General features: G+C 37.6%; 1 protein-coding gene across 3 annotated transcripts in view; it reads right to left on the bottom strand.

Moving 5' to 3' along the window:
* PRRG1 (proline rich and Gla domain 1) overlaps positions 1-26475 on the bottom strand; it is a 100953-nt gene that overhangs the window by 52536 nt on the left and 21942 nt on the right. For all 3 annotated transcript variants that reach the window (XM_031445515.2, XM_031445518.2, XM_031445517.2), the window contains exon 2: positions 2918-2968. In XM_031445515.2, coding sequence (XP_031301375.1) covers positions 2918-2927 — 10 coding nt within the window. In that variant the 5' untranslated portion in view covers positions 2928-2968. The remainder of the gene's footprint in view (positions 1-2917; positions 2969-26475) is intronic.

The following is a 26475-nucleotide window of genomic DNA, read 5'->3' as shown; positions in this document are numbered from 1 at the left end:
ATAGTTCTTAGACAATATTTTCTTCTATACTTTTCACAGCATCAGACAGATCCTAAGTTTTAATCAACTTTAAACACTACTGCTGACTAAAGGTATTCAGAACATGGTTTATTGGAAGAAAATAAAAACTGGATATGACATAAGGAGACCAAGGTTTGCCTTCTAAACTGAACTTTGGGTAAGACTCTCTCATGACCCTCAGTTTTATAAGATAATAATCCGTATTTACATCATAGGGTTCTCTTACTACTCAATTAAGATAATGTAGGAGAAATATCTATGAGTTATGAAATGCTCTACAGATACTTGTTAACAGCAAAATAAAGATACATTCTTAAGAGTACTAAATACTAAACCCTAACTCCGAACTCAGATATAGTAAATAGGATTTCAATGTCACATACAATGGACACTGATGGTGGCCTAATGAAAAATTAAATACACAAATCTGTTCCCATCCTCTGCCACCATTTTTAACTTTATGAATTTTTTCATGTCACAAAAATAAAAGAATGAGGCGGGGAGGATATAGCTCAAGTGGTAGAGCGCGTTCTTAGCATGCACAAGGTCCTGGGTTCAATCGCCAGTACTTCCTCCAAAAGTAACTAAATAAATAAACCTAACTACCTCCCCTCAAGGAAAGAAATCTAACAAAACGAAACAAAAGAACTTTCATAGGAGATTTCGTGTATAAAGGACTCCTTCAGTTTTCAGATCTGATGGTCAAACAAAAATAATTCTTAAAAAATAAAAATAAAAGAATGATTCCTCTAACATATTTATAATTTCTTCATTCAATATCAAAGAATATTAAAAGAAATTCACCTCAATTAATTTCAATTTTTCACCCATAATGTATGGTTCCCTGGCTGTGTTCTTTGTTTTCATGGCTCCTTAATTAATGAGGCTAGTGCCATGTCTTTGTGATACTTTCCTCTGCTGTCCCTTTGTATGACACATTGAGCTATGTTTGTGAGAATCTGCCAAATTCATTAAAAACTTCATTGTATACTGCCAGAAAATAAAGAAAAAAGAGCACACAGTAGCATCTTTTTTTCCACTAACAGTGTCAGCAATTAACAAGTATAATCAGAAAAATGAAGCAAAGCTTAGAGAGTAAAGGATAGAATCTTTGAGATTCAGGATGTTAAGGACGTTTTTAAAGTGCCCAACACAGACAGTCAAAATGCTGCTATTACAAGCTTCCTTGTGTTTGTAAAAGTAGCATTTTCTTGGAAGCACCTTCCTTATCTCATCTCCAGGTTGGAAACATGCCCATCTTTGCAGAGTACATTACCAAGCCCTGTCCTTTAGCAAGAACTCTATTAATTGCCTGACAACTTACACAAATACTTGCCGGGGCACCCATTAAAGTAAGCACCTAATAATCTCCTTGCTGATGATCTGATAACCATTCTGAAAAGGAAGAGAAGAAACAGGAAGGAATGTGTTGCCCTATCTCAGTGCAGCTCTCTTCGCCATATGATCAGGATAAAATCCAATAATCAGAACATTCTCCAAATCCACCGGAAGCTTGAGAGGAGGTGAGGACCAAGCCATGATGAGTTACTCTGGAAGCTTCTGGCGACAGATGACTTGGAGTTAGCACATGGCATGGGTTAGTCCAGAACTTACCAGTTTTTGTTTAATTTATTTATTTAAAAAAATTTCTAAACTGTTAGAGATTGGTATCTTTTGCGAAGGTTGCAAAAGAACCAGAATCCCTGGGTAAGCTCTGGAGAAAACACACAAAAGCTAACTTGTCAAGGTTCAGGAAGATATTTTCCATCCATAATCCTTGGGGCTGCCTACCAGTGCCAAGAGTGACGTGGGGTGAGCGAGATGCCTAGAGCATAAAACATAAGGAAACACTCTCGGTCACATGTACAACCCTAGTCTCAGCCCTGCTGCCTACAGAAGCATCTCAAATAACTTCATTTTAACTATTAAAAGACAGAACCAATGTAGATATATTCAGTAAGGACAGAAATGAGCAGATATCACCGCACTCTTCCATTGTATTTCAGAGTTCTCAACATGCTTTCATATGTATTATCACATTATGCCAACCACAATTTCCTGAGGCTAATAGTGCAGAATGTCATTAATCCCAACTCAGATGAACACACAAGTTTCGGGGAGCACTAGGATTTGATCAACATAGTAGAGACAGAGCTTGAATTCAGGCCTCTGGCTCTATGTCCAGTATTCGTCTCATTATACCACACAACACCAAGCCTTCCTCTGAGGTCCTTCATAACATCAGATTTTATGGTCTACATTGATTAGAATTATTTATGAAGTCATTGCAGTGGCTGGTTATTAACAACTTAAGAAAGAAATGACCTTAAGTTTGTCTATTTCTCACTGCCCATATAATAGCCTTATGAGAAAGGAAAAATAAACAGACAGAATTCATCTAATGGTTCTTAATGCCAGGCTTTAACATTTTAGGTGAAACCAAAACCATTTATAAGTCAACCTTACAGATTAATTTTTTACTACTATCATTGGTTACATAGTACAGTCATATTTTTGTTTATGTTACCATCGACAAAGGCTTAGAAACCATTAGCAGCATATGGGTAACTTTGTTAAGAGTTGTAAAAAAGCTGTGATTAGGGCAGGTCTATACAGTATCAAGTTTGAGCCTTCTCTCCCTGTACTGAGAGATGTCCAGAAAAGAGGAGGGTTGGGGGGAGACTCTTTCCAGAGAGCAACATGTGATCTGATGCTCTTTCTCTGCACAGCCCTGCTTCAGACAAAACCTTTCTAACACTAACCAGAAAAGCAATTTAGGTGTCCACAAAAACAAAACAAAACAAAAAAACAACTTTGAGCTGCGAATCTAATTTCCTGGATACAGTGGATTAATGTGGAGAGCATCTCAATTATTTAAAAGTGAAGGGAAACTTACTTCTCCCCATGTTTTCTTGTGGTCTCCGGTAGGTCCCTGGATGATGATTCCCTGTACAAAATACAGCACATACACACAGTCAGATTCACGTTCCATTAAAGCTGATGTGGTCAACATGAGCATTTCATTTCAGTGCATTCCAATCTTGCCCCCTTACATAAATGTTTTCTCCATCAGAAACAGACATCTAACCTCAGAGGACAGAAACACAGTATTCTGGAAGCATGGGCTCTGTATCAACTTAGTATGACCTTCTTTATCTGGCATTAGTTTCTGCAATTGCCAAATAAAAGCCATCAAATTGGTTACAGGGTTATCTCTTAGGAAGGCAGTAATATCAACAAAAAATGATGGACAAAAATGCCAACAGGCCTTGTTTTAATAATGAGGCTAGCATGTTATTAGTTTGCCTATCCTGGTTTCTCTTCAATGTCACTCTGTGATAAATCCAATGCCCTTTATGGTGTAACATTTTCCTGAATGGTGTCAAACATCAAATTATCCCTGCAGCAAAGCAGCCCACAGAGTTATTACCAATAAACAGTGTGAATCAATAACTATGAACTACTGACAACAGAAACTTGGAGGAAAAAAAACCACATACCACAAATGCAGGTGTGCATGGAAGAGCAGCAATTCTGTTTCTTTATGAAAATATACACACAGAAGCTAATTTATACCATAATGCTTCATTTTCTAATAGAGTTTAGTCATAGAACTACCACGAATTTATTGTTCACCTGCCACATTCCCATATGGAGCTCAGCACCAGAGAGGCAAAATTATAAGACATAATTTATCACTCCGTTAAGGAATATATAATCTACTTGAAGCCAGACATATAGGGGAGAGTGATGTCTTCAAGATGATCACATAGATCATTCCCAACTTCAGTCCCCCTCATAAGAAGACCAACTAGCAACTATCTATAGAAGACTCCACTGTGAAAATCCCAGAACCTGGGGGTAATGCTGAAGCACCCTACTGGGCAACAGAGACTGAGCAGGACCACATTAGGAGGGTAAGAGGATGGGATACACTCTCACCATATGGTCCTCCTCCCTAGGGGTAGGAGAGGGATGTGGTTTCTATAGTGGGAAAAGAGAGACCAAGGTGGACACCCAACTCCCCCCAGCATAGGGGAAACTTCTCAGGAGGATCACTCAGGTCTTGCCTCATAAAGATCACTGGAGGAATTTGCTGAACTTGACACTGGGGATCAGGTAGAGGTGGAGAAGGGGTCGGGGCTCACAGCAAACAGTGTTGAGGTCTTGGCAGATGGCATTCCTGCTCGCAGCAGCGCCTGAGCAAAGATCGCAGCCTGCAGCTCTGGTCATCTGCAGAACTGAGCAAGTGGCCCCTTCTGGCTAGGGAGCTTAGTTGGCAGTTCTACTTGATCTGGATCCCCAATCAATGGGCCACCCTAGCAGCGCAGCCTATTCTACCACCCAGCCCAGGAAAGCAAGTTCTCAGCCCCGCCCAAACGCTGAGCATAGCCTCCAGTCCTGCCTTCAAGGAGTCCTGGCCAGGGAACTAGAGCAGCCATAGGACCCTCTTACAGCCCGTCTTGGTTAAGGAGACAACCTAGCAGGCCTGACCCACTACTGAGTGTAGATTCTGGCTCTGCAAAACCAGACAGCTGAAACAGTGACCCTGGGCAACATGGGAGCCCAGCCTATGATACTGTGAGAGACGCAGAGCCCAGCCTACAATCCTACTCAGCCATGGAGCCCAGTCAACAACCCTGATAAGCAGAGGAGCCCAGCCTATGGCCCTGCCCAACTGCTGAGCACAGCCTGTGGCCTTGCCCAGGCAGGAAGCCCAGCCAGTAACCCTGTCGGACAAAAGAGCACACTGAACAAGGAAGCCCAGCCAGCGACCAAGCCTACCAGCAGTTCACAGACTACTGATCAGGAACACCAGCACATAGCCGTGTTCAACTTCAGAAGGGCACCGTCTGCGGCCCCACCTAATCACAGAGGACAGCCTGAAGCCACGTCAAACCATTATGCCCTGCCTGGGGCCCTGCCGCAACACAAAACACAGCCAGTGGTACCACCTGGCTTTGGGACACAGTCTGAGATTCCACACAGCAAGGGATGACTGCAGAACCCAACCTATAGCCCCGCTCAATCATGGGACCCAACCAGTGGCACCACCCTACCAGGGAACACAGCCTGGGACTTCACCCAACTGGAGGTGATTGCAGAGCCCAGCTAGTGGTCCCACTTGACTGCTGAGCACATCCAGTAGCCCCACCTAAACAGAGAGATAGTCATCCAGTGGTCCTGTTTGAACATGGAACCCAGACTATAGGCCTAACCAACTGCAGAGCCCAGCCAGTGGCATCCCCCATCAACCTCAGAACACAGAACACAGGTAATGGCCTTATCCAACTAGAGACCACAATAGCAAGCCTTGCCTGACTACTGAGGCTATCAACTGACCTCTCCAGTAGTCCTAAGCAGTAATGACTGGTGAAGGTCTTTCCTTATTGAAGTAGACCTATAAAGTCTGGAAGAGGAGACTGTTTAAATAAATGAACAGATAACAATGCAAGGAATCAAGCATTACGAAGAAATAGGTAAACATGACACCACCAAAAGAAACCGATAAAGCTCCAACAACTGACCCTTACGAAATGGAAGTCTATCAACTGTCTGAAAAAGAACTCAGAATAATCCTGTTAAAGAACTTCAACGAACTACAAGAACACACAGACCAGACAAAATTAAGAAAACCGTGCATAAACAAAAATGAGAAGTTCAAAAAAGAAAAAGAAAGAAAGAAAAAGAAACCATTGAAAAAACCCCCAAAAATCTAAGAGGTGAAGAATGCAATGACTGAAGAATTTAATAGAACAAAATGGCAATATCTACTAATAATTATTATTTAAGTGTATTAAATACTCCAATCAAAAGACAGAATGGGTGTATGAATAAAAAACAAGATCCCAATGATATGTTGCCTACAAGCGACTCACTTTAGCTTTAAGGACACATATAGAATGAAGGGATGGAAAAAGATATTTCAAGCAAATTGTAACCAAAATAAAGCAGGGATAGCTATACTTACATCAGACAAAGTAGACCTTAAGCTAAATATAATCACAAGAGGAAAGGAAGGTCATTATATAATGAAAAAGGGGTCAATTCATCAAGAAGATATAACAACTGTAAATGTTTACACATCGAACATTGGAGCACTTAAATACATAAAGCAAATACTAACACAAAGTGAGAAATAAACAGCAATACAATAACATCTGTTGTCTCTAACATCCCACTCTCAGCAATGGATAGATCATTCAGAGAATCAATCAGGAAACAGTAGGTTTAAATAACACTATAGACCAAACAGACATAAATAGAATGTTCCATCTAACAGCAGCAGAATACACATTCTTCTCAAGCACACATAGAAATCTTTTCTAGGACTAATTATATGGTAGGCCACAAAACAAGTCTCAACAAATTCAATAGAAATAGAAAATCAAGTAGCTTTTATAACCACAATGGTATGAAGCTAGAAATCAATAACAAGGGGAAAGCCAGAAAAATTTTAGTACATGAAAATTAAACACACTCCTGACCAACCGATGGGCCAAAGAAGAAATCAAAAGGTTAAAAAAAAATCTTGAGACATACAAAAATGGAAACACAACGTAAGAAAAGCAATGAGATGCAACAAATGTGGTTCTAAGAGGAAATTTATAGTGATAAACTTCTTAAAGAAAAAAAGGTATCAAAGAACAACCTAACTTTACACCTCAAGGAACTAGTGAAAGAAGAACAAAACAAGCCCAAAGTTAATAGAAAAAGGAAATAACTAAGTATGAGAGCAGGAATAAATGAGATAAGGTACAAGAAAACAATAGAAAAGATGAATAATGCCATTTGCAGCCACATGGATGGACCTAGAGATTATCATACTAAGTTAAGTCAGAAAGAGGAAGACAAATACTATATGATATCATATATATGTGGAATCTAAAATATGATACAAATGAACTTATTTACAAAACAGAAAGAGACTCATAGACATAGAAAACAAACTAAGGGTTACCAAAGGGGAAAGGAGATGGGGAGGGATAAATTAGGAATTTGGGATTAGCAGATACAGATTACTACATATAAAATAGATAAACAAGGTTCTAGCATACAGCATAGGGAACTATATTCAATATCCTATAATAAACCGTAATGGAAAAGAACATATATGTGTGTGTGTGTGTGTGTATGTGTATGTATGACAGAATCACTCTGCTGTAAACCAGAAATTAACACAACACTGTAAATCAGCTATACTTACAATAAACAATAGCTAAATAAAAGATTCTGGGAAAACTAGATATTCACAGACAAAAACCTGAAACTGGACCCCTACCTTATATCATCAACAAAAATTAACTCAAAGTGAATTAAAGACTTATATGAGACTTAAACCGAGAGGACAACAAGGTCCTAGAAGAAAATCCAGAAGAAAACAAAAACTTTTAGAAGAAAACAAAGGGAAATAGCTCCTTGAAACTGGCCTTGGCAATGATTTTTGGATATCACACCAGAAACATAGGCAAAAAGGCACAAATGAGACTACAACAAACTAAAAAGCTTCTGCACAGCAAAAGAAATGATCAACAAAATGAAAAGGCAGCTAAAGGAATAGGAAAGTATATCTGCAAATCACATATCCGATAAGGGGTTAACATCCGAAATACACAATGAACTCATACAACTCAAAGGCAAGAAACAAATAACCAAATTTAAAAATGGGCAATGGATCTAAGTAGACATTTTTCAAAAGAAGATATACAAATGGTGAAGAGCTACATGAAAAGGTGCTCAACATCACTAACCATGGGAGAAATGCAAATCAAACCCACAATGATACATCACCTCACAACTGTTAATATGTCTATTACCAAAAAGACAAGAGATAACAAATGCCAGTGAGAAAATGGAGAAAGGGAAACCCTTTTACACTGCTGATGGGAATGTAACCTGGTACAGCCACTGTAGAGAACAGTATGGAAGTTCCTTATTAAAAAAAAATAGAAATACCATGTGATCCAGTAATTCCACTTCAGGGTACATATCTGAAGGAAATGAAACCACTATCTGGAAGAGACTTCTGTACCACCATGTTCACTGCAGCATCTTTTACAGTAATCAAGACATGGAAACAACTACATGTCCACCAACAGATGAATGGATAAAGAAAAAAATTATACACACACACACGGAATATTATTCAGCTATAAGAAAAGGAAATTCTGCAACTTGTGACAACATGGATGAATTCTGAGAGCATTATGCTAAGCTAAATAAGTCAGACATTGAAAGACAAATACTGTATAATCTCATTTATATGTGGAATCTAAAAAAACCCCAAAATCATAAAAATAGAAAGCAGACTGGCAGTTGCTGGGGTTGGGGGCAGGAAGTGGTGGTGGTAATGGGAGAAGATGGTCAAAAAGTAAAACCTTTCAAATTTAAAAATGAATAAGCTCTAGGGATGGAATATACAACCTGATGACTATAGTTGGAAACAATTCTTGTATATTTGAAAGATGTTAAGTAGGTCTTAAAAGTTCTCAACACACTGCACAAAACATTATAACTACATGAGGTGAGGCAAGGGATCTATTAGCTAACCTTACTGTGGAAATCATTTCACACTATATCCGTGTATCAAATCATCACATTGGTACATCTTACATTTATACAATATCATGTATCAATTATGTATCAATAAAGCTGGGAAACAAAAAAGTTAACTATATACGAAACAGAGACAGTCAGGGAATAAACATGAGACTGAGACCTGATAATTAGTTATGTGACACTGGAAAATCATTTTCTATCTCATACTCCTTACAGAAGGAGGGGGCTGAACTAGATGAGTGTTTCCCAAATTGATGTCCACAGGATGTTAAAAGGTGCATTATTCAAAAATAGGGCTCTGATCAAATAAATGTAAGAAATGTTGTCTTTAGGTTAAATAGGTTTCTTTATTATAAGATTTTTCAGAGCATTAAAAATGCTAACAAGAAATGTGATAAAACTACAGTCTCTCAATGTATTTGGCTACATAATCCTTTTCTGTGGGCAATCAGTATTTCTTAGCAGTTCTATTCTTTGGAGCTCATTTTGGGAAACTGGACAAGATAACTGCTAAAGCCTCTTGCAGCTCCGGAATTTCATTATTTACTAACAAGGTATTAATTGCATGGAACAAAGTTAACATAAAGTGAACCAAGAGAGAAGTCAAGGGGGCTCAATTCTCAGAGGATTTTAGAGCCAAAAGGAACTTGAGAAATCATCTAACAATTTCTAATCACCCCACCTTTTACCACTCTCAAAAAATCTTATGCACAACACTAGGATATCAAATGGGTTAGGGCTGAACTCTTCACGATGAACTGAGGTGGAGGCCTGTACTCCCACCCACTGGGATTTCTCCTTGAGGCGGCCTAGAAATACCCCATCAGAAAGCAGTTGGAAAACTAGTGAGCCCTGGCCCTTCAGATGAAGCCATTCTGGGAAGGCTTTAGGAAAGAGCTGGAACTCTCATACTCATGGGAAGGCCCTATACCCTTCCCAGGTATCATCTCAATTTTTTCACTGTCACCCCTCCAAGTCAGATAAATGAAGTAAGCATTATACAAAGAATTACAAAACCTTTCTCACTTCAGTAAAAATAGTAAGAAATTGTGTTAGGGGAACCACAAAGAAAAGGGCTGTCAGGCGTTGGCCAGGATTTTCAATGATGACTTGCCCCTCCAGAGGTCAACATGGAAAGAACAGACTTCAGAGGCAGCTCTCTTTCAGGGGAAGATGAAACCAAGGAGGCAAAGATCAATATGACCTGGAAGCTGACTCACCTAGTGCTCCAGTAGTAAACTTCCAAAGATCTGAACCTTGATTTTAAGAAGACAATTTCCTTACAGAGATGTAGTTCAAGGCCTACTGCCAAGATCACTCTCAAAACCTAAACTGCCTCAGTCTCAGGTTTTTGCCAGGGTTCAGCTTGCATTTTCTACTCTGATCCTTTACTGCTTTATTCTCTTCTTCAGTGGAGGAGGGGAGGGGGATGGAGGTGGGGTGTGTGTGTGTGTGTGTGTGTGTGTGTGTGCGCGCGCGCGCGCGTGCATTTTAAGTCTATATACCTCTCTAAGCAGTGGTATTCATCAATCTTGAGTCTTAGAACCCCATCCCAAACTAAACATTACTTTTAAAGTAATGACAACACACTTAAAAACAACAACAAAGCAGCTTTTAACCAGACATTAGGAAATCTAAATAAAAATCACTGTTCCATGGATTTACCCAGCCTGGCATTAAACATTCTTGACAAGCAGGTTCCACCTTCCTTAACATGACACTACACTCCAGCCAAACTGGCCTCTACTCATCCCTGAAATATGCTTTAAACTGTTTCCGCTCTATGCCTCTGCTCATTTTCCACTGTATTATCCATACCTACAAAGATTCCGTTCATCCCTCACCATCAGTAGTGAAGCCTTTCCTTATCACTTGAATAGGAAGTCATCTCTTTTTCCTTGGAACTCTCATACAATATGGAACTTAGGTGCTACCTCATACAGATCTGCATACCTTATGTATCTACCAGACTGTCCAGTTTTCAGAGAGTAAGTAATTTGTCTTCTACATCTGCATCTACTTTGTACATGACACCAGATCATTCCCAGTGGGGGCCCTAGTGGCCAGACTTTGAGGAAGCTCTCATAGCAAGTATGTTCAGGACATACTGTTTGCCTAAGTTTCCCTTAGTACAGACAGATGCATCAAACTTCAGTCATTTATATACCACCTTCATCAATTTTTTGATTTTTGCTAAACGCATTTACTGTCTACAGTGACTTAATGTTTCCTTCAATTAAGCCATTTTTTAAACTTCAGTATCCCCTTAACCTTGTCCTATGTAAAATCACAGGTCTGAGATGTTATTTTTCTAGTGCATATAAAAATGCATTACTATTAAAGTTCTAGAACTTTTTCAAGGTTTCCTCAAGTTACTGTGCATAACACAAGCACTGTACTTTGTCAAACACTGTTCATTTCTGTCTTCAGTTAATTAAAAAACACCGGCTGTCTTGTACCTGCCAGGCACTGTTCTATTCTTTAAGAGGGCAGTTGTTCTCAATTGGGGGCAATTTTCTCCCCAAGAGATATTTGGCAATGTCCAGAGATATTTTTGCTCATCACAACTGGGGAGGGGTGCTACTAATGTCAAGTGGGTTGAGGCCAGAGATACTGCTAAACATCCTACAATTCACAGAACAGTCCCCCACAACAAAGAATTACCTGGGCCAAAATGTCAACAGTGCCAAGGCTGAGAACCCTGCCTTGAGAAACAGTGACAAATAAGAGAGATGTATTCTCTGCTTTTTTTTTTTTTGGAGCTTACAATCCAGTAAACAATGTGGTAGATGCTACTCTCTTCCAGGATATTCAAGTATGATTCATCAATGTGCAGTTTTTAGGATGTCTTCTCTGTGGTGTGGATTTCTTATCTATGGAAGGCATGCTGATACTGAGCAAATTCCCAGAACTGGTCTCTTAAATAACGACAGGTTACATACATCCTGACAAGAATTCCACCACTAGGTCAGAGCGAGGGCTTTGCCAGCACATGTACCCGGGGGTGAGGTCTGCCTTGCCAATTACTAGCTGCCTGACTTTGGCCAAGTTATTCAACCTCTTTAAGCCTCAGTTTGTCCATCCATAATGGAGTTATTATTGGCAGCCTTAATTTCACAGGCTTTGAGGGAAGATTAAATGAGAACAGTTAGAATAGTTCTTGATAACAATAAACAGTGAGAAGGACCTGTGAGGATGACAACAAAGATTTTCTTCTCTCCAAATGTTTTGGTTCAATGTAGTTCTGGTGGTCAATCTGGTTCAATACACTCAGTGTAAATATTACTACTTCAGACAGAGGGTAGAATAATATATATTTTATGAACTGAATTTTTTAAATTTGATTTTAAAGTTTTAGCTTCAGCTGCATGCCCTATTTAAGTCTGGAGTGTGCACCCTCAGTTCTGTAAGAGCTCCCTTTGCCATTTTTGATGTCCTTACATGCGCTTGCGTCTCTCTCCCCAGCCTCCCAGTGACAACCACAGCCTGGAAACTCCTAATCCTGGTAGTGACTGCTCTTCCAGTAATCCTCTGAGATTCAATTACATCTAGCTCCTTATTAGTTCTGAAACACTGCAGGCTACATTTTAATTTGTAGAGAAGCACTTCAATGATGGCTCTATTTTTTAGCCACATGGCTCTCTCATGGCTGATTAGGTTGGTCAATCACTTCACTGTCCTCTACTGTGCAGAACACTGATACACCGTTTCATTATTTTCTGGCCACCCCTAATTAAAGGCTTTGCCAGTCCTATTCTCCTGCCTTCCCCAAGCCTCAAGGGCCTTCTAATTTTTAAGAATAAGAGGGCCTAAGGGCTCTGTGGCATACTCTAGAGATGAGATGAAGTTCATTCTGTCTTCATGGTGTCTCTTAAAGCCCCAGCTCTTTTTAGCTGCCTAAGAGCCCTTCTGTAACAGATGGGTTTACAGGCTTCTGAGAGCTTCCCTTCCCCTCTGCATCTTCCCCACTTCCATATCCTTCAAATAATAAAGATTTGGCTGCTGTGTGTTGTATATCTACAACAGTAAGGCAATTTCACTATACATCACCTCATCAGTGCTCACAACAACCTTATGTGGTAGGGACAATACCTTTTGATAACCGATACAACTAAATTCCAAAGAAACTGACTCACTCACGTTTACATAAGTAAGGGCATCTCAGGATTGCTGTTTTTAACTCATCAACACATCTGCCTCAAAAGTACTCACATTATAACTGTTCAGCTCAATGACTTCACAAACACCTGTCTACTAGATATCCAAATCAAGATTGAGAACACATTCCACAGGATTTAACCTCAGGTTTCTGACACCAAGTCCAGCGCTCTTTAAATCACAGATACAGTCATTCAAGAAGTATTTACTTACTACTTACTAAATGTCAGTAATTCTGCCAATTACTGGGGACTTGATGCTGAATAAGATAAATTTGATCCCTGCCCTAAAAGAGCTTACAGTCTATCAGGGAGTCAATTAAAAAAATACATAGAGGAACTTAAGGTATTAGAGAAATTTAAAGAAATTCAATATGGCTTTAGCATGGCAAGCAAAAGAGGCTGGAGACAGACAAATGGTCAAATTATACAATGCTTTACTGGTTTAAAACGAGTTTGGATTTTATTTTAAACACAGTGGAAAACTGCTAAATACCTCTGCATACATGAAACAACCAAAAGAGCTTAATTCTTCAATTCCTCTAAACTTTGGGTATTTAATTCTGTTCCAGTCACTTCGCTAGGCCGTTAACTTCAATGTGTAAATATAACAACTGACAAAGCCTTGAGAAATTTATTTGGTAACATAAATATTAAGTACAAATATAATAATTATTATAAAGTTAATAAATTATAAAATCATAGCATGATAATTGCCAAATAATTATAAAATTAATATATATAATATATAAATACTTATAAATGCAATTCCTCCCAGTGATATACACAAGACAGCAACATCAAAAGTGCCATCAGATACTGCTGAATTCCCTGGATACTTACCTTTCAGAATCTAGAGAGCAAAGTGAGGCAGGTTATACAAATGAAGAAAGGATACTTTGTTTTGGTCTGTTCTCCAGTTATCCTCAGATTTGGGTATAGTAATATATAGAAGATTTGGCACAATCATCTTTTCAATTCAATAAATATATATTGTGTGACTACTCAAATACACATTGTGTTTCTACTACATGTCTAAGTTCCGGGGAAACCGCAGTAAATAAAGACAATAATGCTTGCCCTCGTGAAAGTTACAACCTAGATGGGAATCTGTGCTCATTTATTTCAACAAGCAAAATGTACAGCATGCTAAATCGTGATAGATAGTGGTGCATACAAAGGATAAATAAGGCAGAAAAGGAGGGCAGGGATTGTTGTTTAATGACTGTAAACAACCACTTTTTTTTTTTTTTTTTTTTTGGATATTGGTCTTTTAGTAGTTTATCAATGACACAGCTGCTGGTGTATACCAGGGGTCAGCAAACTTTTCCTGTATAGGGCTAGAGAGTAAATATTTTAAGCTTTGTGGGCCATATGGTCTCTGTTGTAACTAAATTCGACTTCGCTGTTGTAGAACAAAAGCAGTCACAGACACTTATCCAGAGGAAATCTTAATTCAAAACAATACATGTCCTCCAATGTTCACAGCAGCACTATTTACAATAGCCAAGACATGGAAACAACCTAAATGTCCATCAACAGATGACTGGATAAAGAAGTTGTGGTATATTTATACAATGCAATACTACTCAGCCACAAAAAAGAATAAAAATAACGCCATTTGCAGCAACATGGATAGACCTGGAGATCGTCATTCTAAGTGAAGTAAGCCAGAAAGAGAAAGAAGAATATCATATGGTATCACTTATATGTGGAATCTAAAGAAAAAAAAAAAGAAACTTATTTACAAAACAGAAAGACTCACAGGCATAGACAACAAACTTACAGTTACCAGGAGGGGAAGGGGGTGGGAAGGGATAAATTGGGAGTTCAAGATTTGCAGATACTAACTAATATATATTTAATAGATAAACAACAAGTTTATACTGTATAGCACAGGTAACTATATTCAGTATTTTGTAGTAACTTATGGTGAAAAAGAATATGAAAACAAGTACATGTATGTCTGAAACATCATGCTGTACATCAGAAATTGACACAACATTGTAAACTGACTATACTTCATTTATATTTATACAAACACACACACATACACACAAAAACCCAACAGCCATAGAAATCAATTTTTGTGCGGCTGTGTTCTAATAAAATTTTTGAGATTGGAATTCTATAATTTTCAGGTGTCATAAATTTCCTTTTAAAATTTTTCAACCATTTAAAAATGTAAAAATCAATCTCAGTTCATGGGTCATACAAAAACAGGCAGCAAGTGATTATTTGCCAATCCCTGGAGTATACCATGAAATGTCTTACTTCCATAAATCAACAAGTCAAAAGTAAAGTCAGTCAGTCCAGGATAAATATTATTGAAACATAAAGATATACTACTATCAATAACAGTTTGAAAATTCTCGAATAACTTTTAAGTTACAGATAATAATTTTATATGATAGTGGCACTTATATTTCAAGTACACAATAAAATATTATAAGATAATGGTGTAACTAAATAAATCATGCTAAAACTATAGAAGTATCTCAGTGAATAAAAAGAAGTCATCAGAAACTACATCAAATAATCTAGATGCCCTATAAATCACTTGATGAAGTCAATGGTTATTTCCTAACAGAAATCGTTTATTGCATCCACAGTAATGTTTCAATTATCACTTCCATCCCAATAAAACACAAAGCTATATACCCAGCCTTGACCTTTCCCCTAACTTCCGTAATTCCAAATGCTTCAGAGAAATCGAAACCTAGACATCATGCCACCACCTGAAGCATCACGGATCTAAAACCAAATACTTTCTCCATCATATATATAAAGTAGCTTCCCTTCCGAATTTCATAACTATATTGTTGATACCTTCATTATGTCATTCAACCCAAGTGTTATGGGATGACATTTTAAGATATTTAAAGTTTTATTTCTCCCCAGAGTTCATTTTTTCCCCCTTCTTTCTTTACTCCTTACCTACCACCTCTCCCAGAAGTAGCTAAGCCATCTTGTACTCACTGCTTCAAATGAAAGATAAGCCTGGGTCAGAACCTTGTCTTCCAAGGTACTTGGGAGAAACAACAGGTCTTTCACAGGGAAATATGACTGAAGACTGTAATGAGAGCATGGTTCCCCTTCAGTCTCACCCACTCATTCCCCTGTTCCAGGCTATAAAGGTTTCCCTGGGTTAAAGGTTGGAGAGAAGCCACTGAGGCCTAGGGCAGAAGGGCCAGATGTGAAGGGACCAAACAGATGAATAATGATGGGCCATTTTTAGTGAGAGGCATTGCTTGAATGCCCAGGAGTCCGTTGGGAGTGGTTTTAGCATCAAAAGACCACAAGTGCAAGCCTAGGGACAGAATCTTTCCCGATGGTGTGTGATGAAGGCTTCTCTTGGATGGGAGTCATCCTCATGCTGATGACCTCCCTGCTAGAAGGATGCCTATCTATGCCTGAGGTTTTACTTAGTCCCCATCCAGTTTTCCATGTAGACAGCCCTTTTTGCAACTACTCTGGACCGTAAACCCTGAAGAACAGAACCCTGGTCACTCATGGCGGGGATGGTGGTTGTGGTGGTTATGGTGGTTACGGTGATGAGGGTAAGCCCCGTACTTGGAATTAGCAACATGAGGAAAGCGAGGAGGGATTAGGCACTAGTAACCACTAGCCTGATTTCTTATACTACAGATAAGTTTTACAAGTTTTTAGATCTTCACATAAATGGAATCATAGTGTATTTTTTGAAGCTAGCTTCTTCCACTCAACTTCATGTTTGTGAACATCTATCCTGTTGCGTGTGGTTGCAATACATTCATTCTCACTATTGACTCTATTAGATATATATTCCTGTTTATATACTTATTCTACCACTGATGGATGTTTGGGTTGTTTCCAGTTTAGGGCAAGCAGTAAAACACACTCCCAAACATGGGTTTACAACAGCGGCAGTATCCTTAGCTCTGTCTAACATAACCAGTCATGAAACCTACCTGCTCTTTGTTGCATCTTTAATACCTGATGCCAGTCTTTCCATACCCACTACTTCAAAATCTAATCATATTTCTTCAAGTTGATAGTAAGCTTCCCAAGGACAAAAAATATTTAATTTTTTTTATCTTTCATAGGATATACACTTGGTATGTATTCAAGGAATAGCTATTATACACTATCATCAAAGTGATCACTAACAAGTTTTAATATAGAAATCCAAGTGGCATTCTGACATCTTGACTCATAAGGTCTGGGCATTTTTAAAAAGCATTATTTTGGGTATTCTCAGCATATGAAATGGCCCTAAGATAGTACCTAAATATTAAAAGAGCTTGGCATTAAATACATACCTCTCCTCATCTTTAGCAAGCAGCTCAGAGGGAGGTGAAGTACGAGTGAAAGGAAGAGGTGCTGGTAGGATATTTGAATGCAGGACCAAATCAATGCATAGCTTTATTATCACCAGGAGAAACTGAGAACTTAGGCTTTTAGCATAGCAACCCGAAGAGAATCATAATAGCAGACAACTTTGTTATCAGATCCCTTACGCATATAATTTCTTTAATCTCTGTAATATTATGAGTAAAAAATAGTACTAGCATTAACACTAAAAGTACAGATAAGGAATCTGATGCAGATTAGTTAAGCAATTTGCCCAAAGTCATAGAGTTTGTAAAGTGGCAGAGCTAAAATTCTACCCTAGGGAATCTGACTTACGTGTTCTTGACTGGGAAGAGGGAGATTTCTTCCTCCAAATGGGGTGAGAGTTCTATAATTTAAATAAAACATTAGATTGAGCTACCTGTGAGCGTGTAAGTGTGGATTTTAAAGACACTTTTTATGTGTAAATAAAGTTTTTTGGCCATTAAGAAGGAAGAGAGGAGGGATTATGATAAAGAGATAGGAAGACACTTTTTGGAGAAGTTACTCATCTTGATTGTAATGACAATTTCATGGGTGCACACACACACATAATTTATCCAGTTGTACACTTTAAATACATGCATGTATGTCAACTGTTATGTTGATTATACCCCAATAAAATTATATGCAAAAAGGATGAAACAGATCTATAGATGAGCCAATAATGTATGGAGTGGAGAAAAAATTATGACAGTATTCATGATATAATTTGTTAAATACACAAACACATATGTAAAAACATTATACACATATGTATATATAAATCAACAAGTGAGCAAATAAATGAATGTTATCTGTGGGATTTTTCTTTTTTTTTTAGCCTGTAGTAATGCAAGTAGCTTTCACTGAGGCCTCTGTCAACAGGTAGGTGACTGAGCCACCTTGAAGCAGATCCTCCAGCCCCATTCAAGCCTTCATATGACTGCAGGCCCCAGCTGGTATCTTTTCTTTTATATATATATAAAAAAAATTTTTTTTAGTTGAAGTATAGTCAGTTTACAACATTATGTGAACTTCTGGTGTACACGCCAGCTGACCTCTTGAAAACAACCTTGTGAGCAACCCTGAACAAAACCACCCAGTTCAGCCACTCCTGGATTTTGATTCTCACAAACTATGTGAAATAATAACTTTACTATTTTAAACTGCTACCTTTTGAAGTAATTTGCTATGAAACAGTAGATAAATATTGTTAAAATGTGGCATACATACAGAAAAGTGCACAAATCTTGTTGACTTTCTATACAGAAAGCACACCAGTGTAATCAGGACCCAGATGAGGGCACCGGACAGAACATTACCAGCACCCCAGAAGTCCCGCCTTGTGCTCCCTGTCTCAACACTATCTCCCAACAAGAGTAGCTACTAGCCTGATTTCTTACATCATAGATAAGATTTTAGTGCTTCTGAATGTCATATAAATGGAATCACCATGTATACTCTTTCAGATCTAGCTTCTTTCGCTCGACACCATGTTTCTAAGATTCATCCATACTGTTGCACGTAATTATAGTTCATTTGTTATCCCTAATTCCATGTTAGGTATATATCTCCGTTAGTGTATTCATTTTACTTTTGATAGACATTTGGGTTGTCTCAAGTTTAGGTTTATTACACATAGTGCTATGAACATTCTTGTACATGTCTTTTTATGAACCTATATAACTATTGCTGTGTCTTTATCTGAAAGTGGAATTATTGGGTTCACAGGCATGCCTACCGCCAGCTCTACTCATTACTTAATAAACACTTTTCCAGTGTGATTGTACCAATGTACAGTCTTAGCAGCAGTACTGCAGACTTTCAGCTGCTCTACACTCCTGCAGACTCAGTACCATCTTTTCTGTCTTTGCGATTCTGCTGGGTGATAGCGGTATCACCTCATGTGTTTTCCTAGTGAGTGATGAAGTTGAACACCTTTCTTGAACATTAATTGGCCATCTGGACATCTTATATGAAGTGCCTGTTTTAAATCTTGTGTGCATTTAAGCAAATATTACATCTAAGATCAGCAAAATGCCATAATTTTCTAAACTAATAGGTGCTCTGTTGTACTGTGAAAATAAGTGTCTTTGAGCAGAAGAACAGTCATTAAGAAAAAGATAAAACTAATAGCAGGAATATGGTTAGGTGCCTCTTCTAAATCTAGAAATGTTTTGAAAAGGGAAACAAGGCAGGCAGTAAGGCAGAACGAACTTTCAATGTAGGAATGAGACAAAAAGGGAGAGGCCGTTAGGAAGATGATGCCCATGGGCAGGATTTGCTTGATTTTGGTGGCCGGGAAGCGCAGCACACACAGGACACAACTCAAGAACCATGTTAGCCATAGCCACTGTCCAGAAAAGCTTTTCTGAGGAAAACACAGAACATGTATGGGCTTTAATACAGTGCTATATAATTTGGAGAAGTTTAGTGCTAGTAGGGAAAACAGTAAATATTCTGAAAATGGAAAAGTAGATCACCTATAACCATGGTCCCATTAAATCACACTTCTCAAGAGAGGGAAAATGATAATTTATATATACCCTTGAATAGCCAGTAAATATATACTCACCTTCCTTTAACCTCACAAACCTACATTAGGCTTTACTTTATTTTTTTCTTTTATGAGTTACCAGAATGCACTATGACATTAGCTGCTTATTTTTAGTTTACTGATTAAATTTTAATAAGACTCTTCAGATAGCAGAACAATCAGTTAAAGAAAGTTAATACTGCTGGACAAGATCAATGCATAATGGACACCATGTGTGTGTGAAAAAGTAGAAGAATAAACAATGTGGCTTTGGTTTATTATCTTAGGCATACCACAGCATACAATCTTAGCCCTAAATCTAACAAACTGGTGCTTTAAATGCGGTCATATAAGAATTTCAGGTATTACAATTTTTTTTAAAATAACTGAGGTCAGATATACTAAATAACTTCAAGAGCTCAACATTTATAATTCAGGCACAAAAAAATCAGTTCTCACATTTTTAATATTCCCCCTGTCCTATTGGGCATGCACATAACAAAAAATGGCATGGAGAAATCATGACAAATAGCATATAGATCAAATCCGATATACTTCTGAGGCTTTAGAAGGAAGAGTTCTTTCTGTGACATGTAATAATTTGCATCACCAGCTAACAAAGCCTATCATTGTAGTGAATATGTTCAAGGACACTACACTAAAGCTACTGGGAGTACCAAATTTTAATGGTCTGACACGGACCGTTAAACATTAAATTAAAACATTAACCTCAATTCTAAAGAAGGTTTATTTTTGCAGGATGACTTTCTTAAATAAACAAGATTTATAGCCTCTTCAATAGAAACTATTTCTGAGTAAAGGTCCATTTCCCATAAGTATCATTCAAACTTTTTAAAAAGGAAATTTGTTTCCAGAACATTTAGTTTGTAATGCTACCCAACAATAAGAATCACATTTTATAAAAGCATATGTAAGGTAAAATAAAAAAGGCCCATGCAAAAATGGTCTTTTCTTTTGCAAACTAGTTATTTTCTCCTGCAGAAGCAGCTCAGACAAAATCACAAGGGTAGATTCCTAGGAGAAGCTATTACACTGATGTTGTTGGGCAACACTGACCGCGTCAGGGAAAAAAAACTATCTACAGATGGTGGAGAATGCTAGGCTTGAATTATCCATTGCCATTGTTTTAAAACTCTACGACTCAATCTAATTGAACTGGAGAGCTATGAATTCCCAGACAAAAAGCAGAAGGAAAATGAAACCAAGGTCCTGGAGAAGCCATAAACTAGAAAATGAGCTTAATCACATTGGACTAGAAATCACCAATTCCCAAATGAAGATTTAATTTCATAATGATGTCCTATTTTGTTTAATGCTGACAGGGATCATGTATATTTTGTTTGATGCCATATCCTCATACTCATCACTCTACTTGGCACATACTAGATATGCAAAATTTACTGAATAAAAAATTTATTGAATATTGTATTTTAACAAGTTAAGCTCATATGATACTCTGCGTCTAACTTTTTTTATTCATACATTGTAATAATCTTCCTATGAAATGAAATACCTAATAAACATGATTCTTGGTGGCTGCATTATATTCATGTATCATAATTTAACCAGTTCCTAAATGTTCTATAATTCAGAAATAAACTGTTACATCCATACAATAAAAATTTATGCAGCCAGTAAGAACTGATTCTATTTTTTGCTGTCATAAATAATGTAGTAGTGCATTTTTAAAATATAAACTGTTATTTCTTTTTTTTACAAAAAAACTACTGGTGGGAATGTAGTTTGGTGCAACCATTATGGAAAACATATGGAGATTCCTCAAAAAACTAAAAATAGAACTATCATAGGATCCAGCAATCCCACTTCTGGGTATATATCTAGAAGGAACTCTAATTTGAAAAGATACATGCACCCCAGTGCTCACAGCAGCACTATATACAATAGTCAAGACATGGAACCATCCTAAATGTCCATCGATAGTTGACTGAATAAAGAAACTGTGGTATACTTATACAATGGAATACTACTCTGCCATAAAATAACAAAATGCCATTTGCAGCAACATGGATGGACCTAGAGATTGTCATTCTAAGTGAAGTAAGCCAGAAAGAGAAAAATACCATATGATATCACTCATACGTGGAATCTTAAAACAAAACACTATGAACTTATCTACAAAACAGAAACAGACTCACAGACTTAGTAAACAATTTTATGGTTACCAGGGAAAGGGGGTGGGAGGGGATTAAATTTGGGAGTTTGAGATTTACAAATGTTAGCCACTATGTATAAAAGTAATTTTTAAAAAGTTTCTTTTGTATAGCACAGGGAACTGTGTCCAATATCTTGCAATAACCTTTAATGAAAAAAATATATGAAAACGAATATATGTATGTATATGCATGACTGGGACATTGTGCTGTACAGTAGAGATTGACACATTGTAATTAACTGTACTTCAATAAAAGAAATTTTTTTAGTTGAAGTATAGTCAGTTTACAATGTTGTGTCAATTTCTGGTGTACGGCATTGTTTCAGTCATACACATATGTACATATATTCCTTTTCATATTCTTTTTCATTTTCATTATAGGTTACTACAAGATACTGAATATAGTTCCCTGCGCTGTACAGAAGAAACTTATTGTTTGTCTATTTTACATACAGTTAGTATCTGAAATCTCAAACTCCAAATTTATCCCTTCCCATCCCCTAACCCCCCCAGTAACCAAAAGTTTGCTTTCTATGCCTGTGAGTCTGTTTCTGTTTTGTAAATAAATTTGTTTGTTTCTTTTTTTTTTTTTTTCCAGATTCCACATATAAGTGATATCATATGGTATTTGTTTTTCTCTTTCTGGCTTATTTCACTTACAATGATGATCTCCAGGTCCATCCATGTTGCTGCAAATGGCATTATTTCATTCTTTTTTATGATTGAGTATTATTCCATCGTATAAATATAGCACAGCTTCTTTATCCAGTCATCTGTCAACGGACATGTTGGTTGTTTCCATGTCTTGGCTATTGTAAATAGTGCTGCAGTGAACATTGGGGTGCTGTATTTTTTCGAATTAGAGCTTCCACAGGATATATGCTCAGGAGTGGGATTGCTGGATTATATGGTAAGTCTATTTTTCGTTTTTTAGGTAATTTCCATAGTGCTTTCCATAGTGGCTGCACCAAACTACATTCCCACCAACAGCGTAGGAGGGTTCCCTTTTCTCCACAGCTTCTCCAGTATTTATCATTTGTGGACTTTTGAATGAGGGCTATTCTGACTGGTGTGAGGTAATACGTCACTGTAGTTTTGATTTGTTGCTATTCTCATTTCTGATTATTTCCTTGGGACAGATAATGGAAGAACCTGGGTTTAGATATCTACAGACAGCTATCTTATCCTTTGGGGCAAAGAGGCACACATTACTAAGAAAGTTAGAGGGAATTATCAGCTCTTCACACTTTATCAGCTTGCTTCTTAATACCTAACTGAAATAGACCACAAAAATTGGGGTTTTTCCACGATAAAATAGAGGTGGTATGGCAATGGAAGAGTTGGATCATATAGGGTGGGTGTGGGAGAACTGACCCTGATCAAAGGAATATGCAGTGCGCTAGTCCTTTGTTCTGTTACTTAATGAGCTGGGAGACATTTCTGGGACTCTGTTTCCTCTCCTATAAAAGGCGGAACAAACAGACTTGAGAAGCTAGGAAAGGATAAGATATAACTTGTGCACACCTCGAGGTATTCACTGCAGGGGTTATTTTAGGCATACAGTCACTTGTTGCTTTACCTATCATGCTATCTTTCACTATTTCAGTACATTAAACTTAACATTTCAGTACCAAATTATTTTTATTTACTTATACCCTTCCTAGTTCTGGAAAGAATTCAAGATGATTTATATAAAGTCAGCTAATAAAAGAAGACAAAATAATATTTAAAAATAAAAAGCATTTGAGGAAAATCTGACAAAGGGGAAAATCTAGAAGAGTTTCAGGATAACACAACCTGAATACAGAGGACTGAGATTTGTATATGAAAAACTTGCTGAAAGGTTGTGTATCTTTGTTAAAGGAAGAGATAAACCTCCTAGTAGCCAATGCCAAGAGGAAAAACCCACTTACATGAGCCATGATATCCCTACGATAAAAACAAACCAACTGCCTAGAAGCCTCATTACTAACGATTTTGAGATTAGAGAAAAATTACCCCTAGTGTTTTCAAAAGAAGAAATGTAATGACCAGTATCTTCAACATACAGATAGTAAATACTCTAAGGTATTTTACATCGCAATTTCCATAGCTTCTTTGTTCTAAGTAGGCCAATGGCAAGAAAGCACAGAAGCAGTGTACTCTATATTTGTGCAATATATTTAGAAATTGACCTACTTGAATGGCTTCCTAAAACTGTCTAGATACGACCAAAAACACCAGGCTCAGTGGAATGCCCACGCCAAAGGAAACTCAACTGCACCTGGCTGATTCAGACAACCATCCTGATGGCCACTCTATAAACAAATCCTGACTCACTCTGCTGGCCCTTCTCCAAAAAAAGAACAGCAGCCCTGAAAACAAAAACGCTTATAAGCAAACCCATAGGCCAAGAGAATTCAGAATATCCTAACATTCTAAATAATTAAGAGTGAAGGACTATAGTTTATCTGAGGGTAGCCTTGGGTCCCTAAGAATTACTATACCTCAGAAGCACATTGTGGAAAGCTTGACAAGTTAGTTTACCAAAGCACGACAGCCCTGGGATCAATCAGCCAAAACAAAAAAAGAATGTTTGTTGTAATATAAGGCAAAAAATATCACACTTGGCTTCAAGATGAGGAAACCAATGCTTGGTTTAGTTACAGAGCTGCCACTTGGTAGAACCTGTAGCACATCCTAGGCCTGACTCTCACGCCAATGCTGTCCCCACTGTAGCACTGAACCAAGAACAGAAATTTTTCAGCTCTCGACTTAATTTCGTACGTCCTACAGTGGATTTTCCGATACTAAAATGAACATTTCTGGGACTTGTAATTAAAAGTAATAAACACAATTGCATGCAAACCTGAATCAGAGTTCCAAAGTCAGGGGTGACATTCTCGGCTGAGTTCTGGCCCCAACTATTTGTTTTTCCACTCCAACAAGAATCCTACAAATCAAGTCAAGCTAGCTCTCTACAGATACTATGTACTTTCTCACTTCCAAGCCTTTGTTCATACCATTCCCCTTCACTAAGTATGACGTCCCTTCCTTTTGACTTATTTGAATCTGAAAGCCATTATTAATGATACTACTACAATTCCCTGCCCCCTCAGACATGCACTTCTATCTGCCCAGCAGGACGTAACCTCTGTCCTCTGAATTTCAGTAGCACTCAAATCTGTAGTACTCATTTATCAAATACTATTCTTTTTTAATTGAAATATAGTTGATTCACAGTGTTTCAGGTGTACAGCAAAGTGATTCAGTTATGCATATATATATTCTTTTTCCACATTCTTCTTCATTATAGGTTTTTACAAGATACTGAATATAGTTCCCTGTGACATACAGTAGGTCCTTGCTGTTTATCTATTTTATTTACAGTAGTATCTGTTAATCCCAAATTCTCAACTTATCCCTCTCCCTCACTACCTTTCCCCTTTGGTAATCATAAGTTTGTTTTCTATGTCTGTGAGTCTGTTTCTGATTTGTAAATAAGTTCATCCGTATCATTTTTTTTTTTTAGATTCCACATATAAATACTATCATATAATATTTGTCTTTCTCTGTCTTAGTTCACTTAGTATGGTAATCTCTAGGTCCATCCATGTTGTTACAAATGGCATTATTTCATTCTTTTCATCGTTCAGTAATATTCCATGGTGTGCGTGCGTGCGTGCGTGCATGCGTGCGTATCACATCTTCTCTTCCATTCATCTTCTGTTGATGGACATTTAGGTTGCTTGCATGTCGTGGCTATTGTAAATAGTGCTGCTAAATATTACTCTCTACTGTTTGCTCACCAATTCTTTGCGTATTATCTCCCCCAGAGTGCAAGCTGCTTGCAGGATAAGGCCATCACTTGGTCTTTCTGCACTGATAGCATCTAGCACTCAAGTGACACAGGGAAAAAAATGCTCAGTAACTGATGGCTAAGACATCAAGTCCCCTGAACAGCCTAAACAAACCAGCTTACTTACTTCATTGCCTTTCTTTCATTATAAACTCTACCAACCTTTTAATCTCCTTTTTCCTCCTTCTTTTTCTGCTTTAACTGTTCATAATACAAAAATGTTTTACCATTGGATTACGTTGATTCTTGCATGATATGTATGGGAAATACTATCTATTTACTGATACATACTTAGGGCAGACAACTTGGAACACACATAAATGTTCATTGCTGCTTCATAAACCATTATATGAATATTTATCATTTATTTAACCAGTTCTCTATTGGTATTCATTTAGGATGGTTCCATTTATTATAAATAATGTTGATAAATGTACCCGTTTATATTTTTATAAGATTTTTCTAAGATTAAATTCATAGGGTGATTGATACATACTGCTAACTTGTCCTCTAGAAAGTGGGAAGCAATTTCATTTTTACCACCAGTGGATAAGAGCACTTGTTTACAGAGTGGTTGCCTCAGGTCGGGTTTAGGGAAGCTGACAGTGAAGGAAAAGGGGAGGAAGGAAAGGGAACCAGATTAGGGAGGATTAGGCCTTTAAAATATCTGAAATAAATAAAATGATGGACACAGAAGTTTTCATTATATTGGCCTCTCTGCTCTTTGGTATACTTAATCTTTTATAATTAAAAAAACTTTTAAAGACTGTTTACTCTCCACACTTGTCAGCAACGAGTATGAGCATTTTCTTTTTCA

This window comes from Camelus dromedarius, chromosome X (genome assembly GCF_036321535.1).
Source record: "Camelus dromedarius isolate mCamDro1 chromosome X, mCamDro1.pat, whole genome shotgun sequence".
NCBI lineage: Eukaryota > Metazoa > Chordata > Mammalia > Artiodactyla > Camelidae > Camelus > Camelus dromedarius.
Note: the sequence above shows the minus strand (reverse complement) of the source record. Positions and strands in the feature narration are given on the sequence as shown.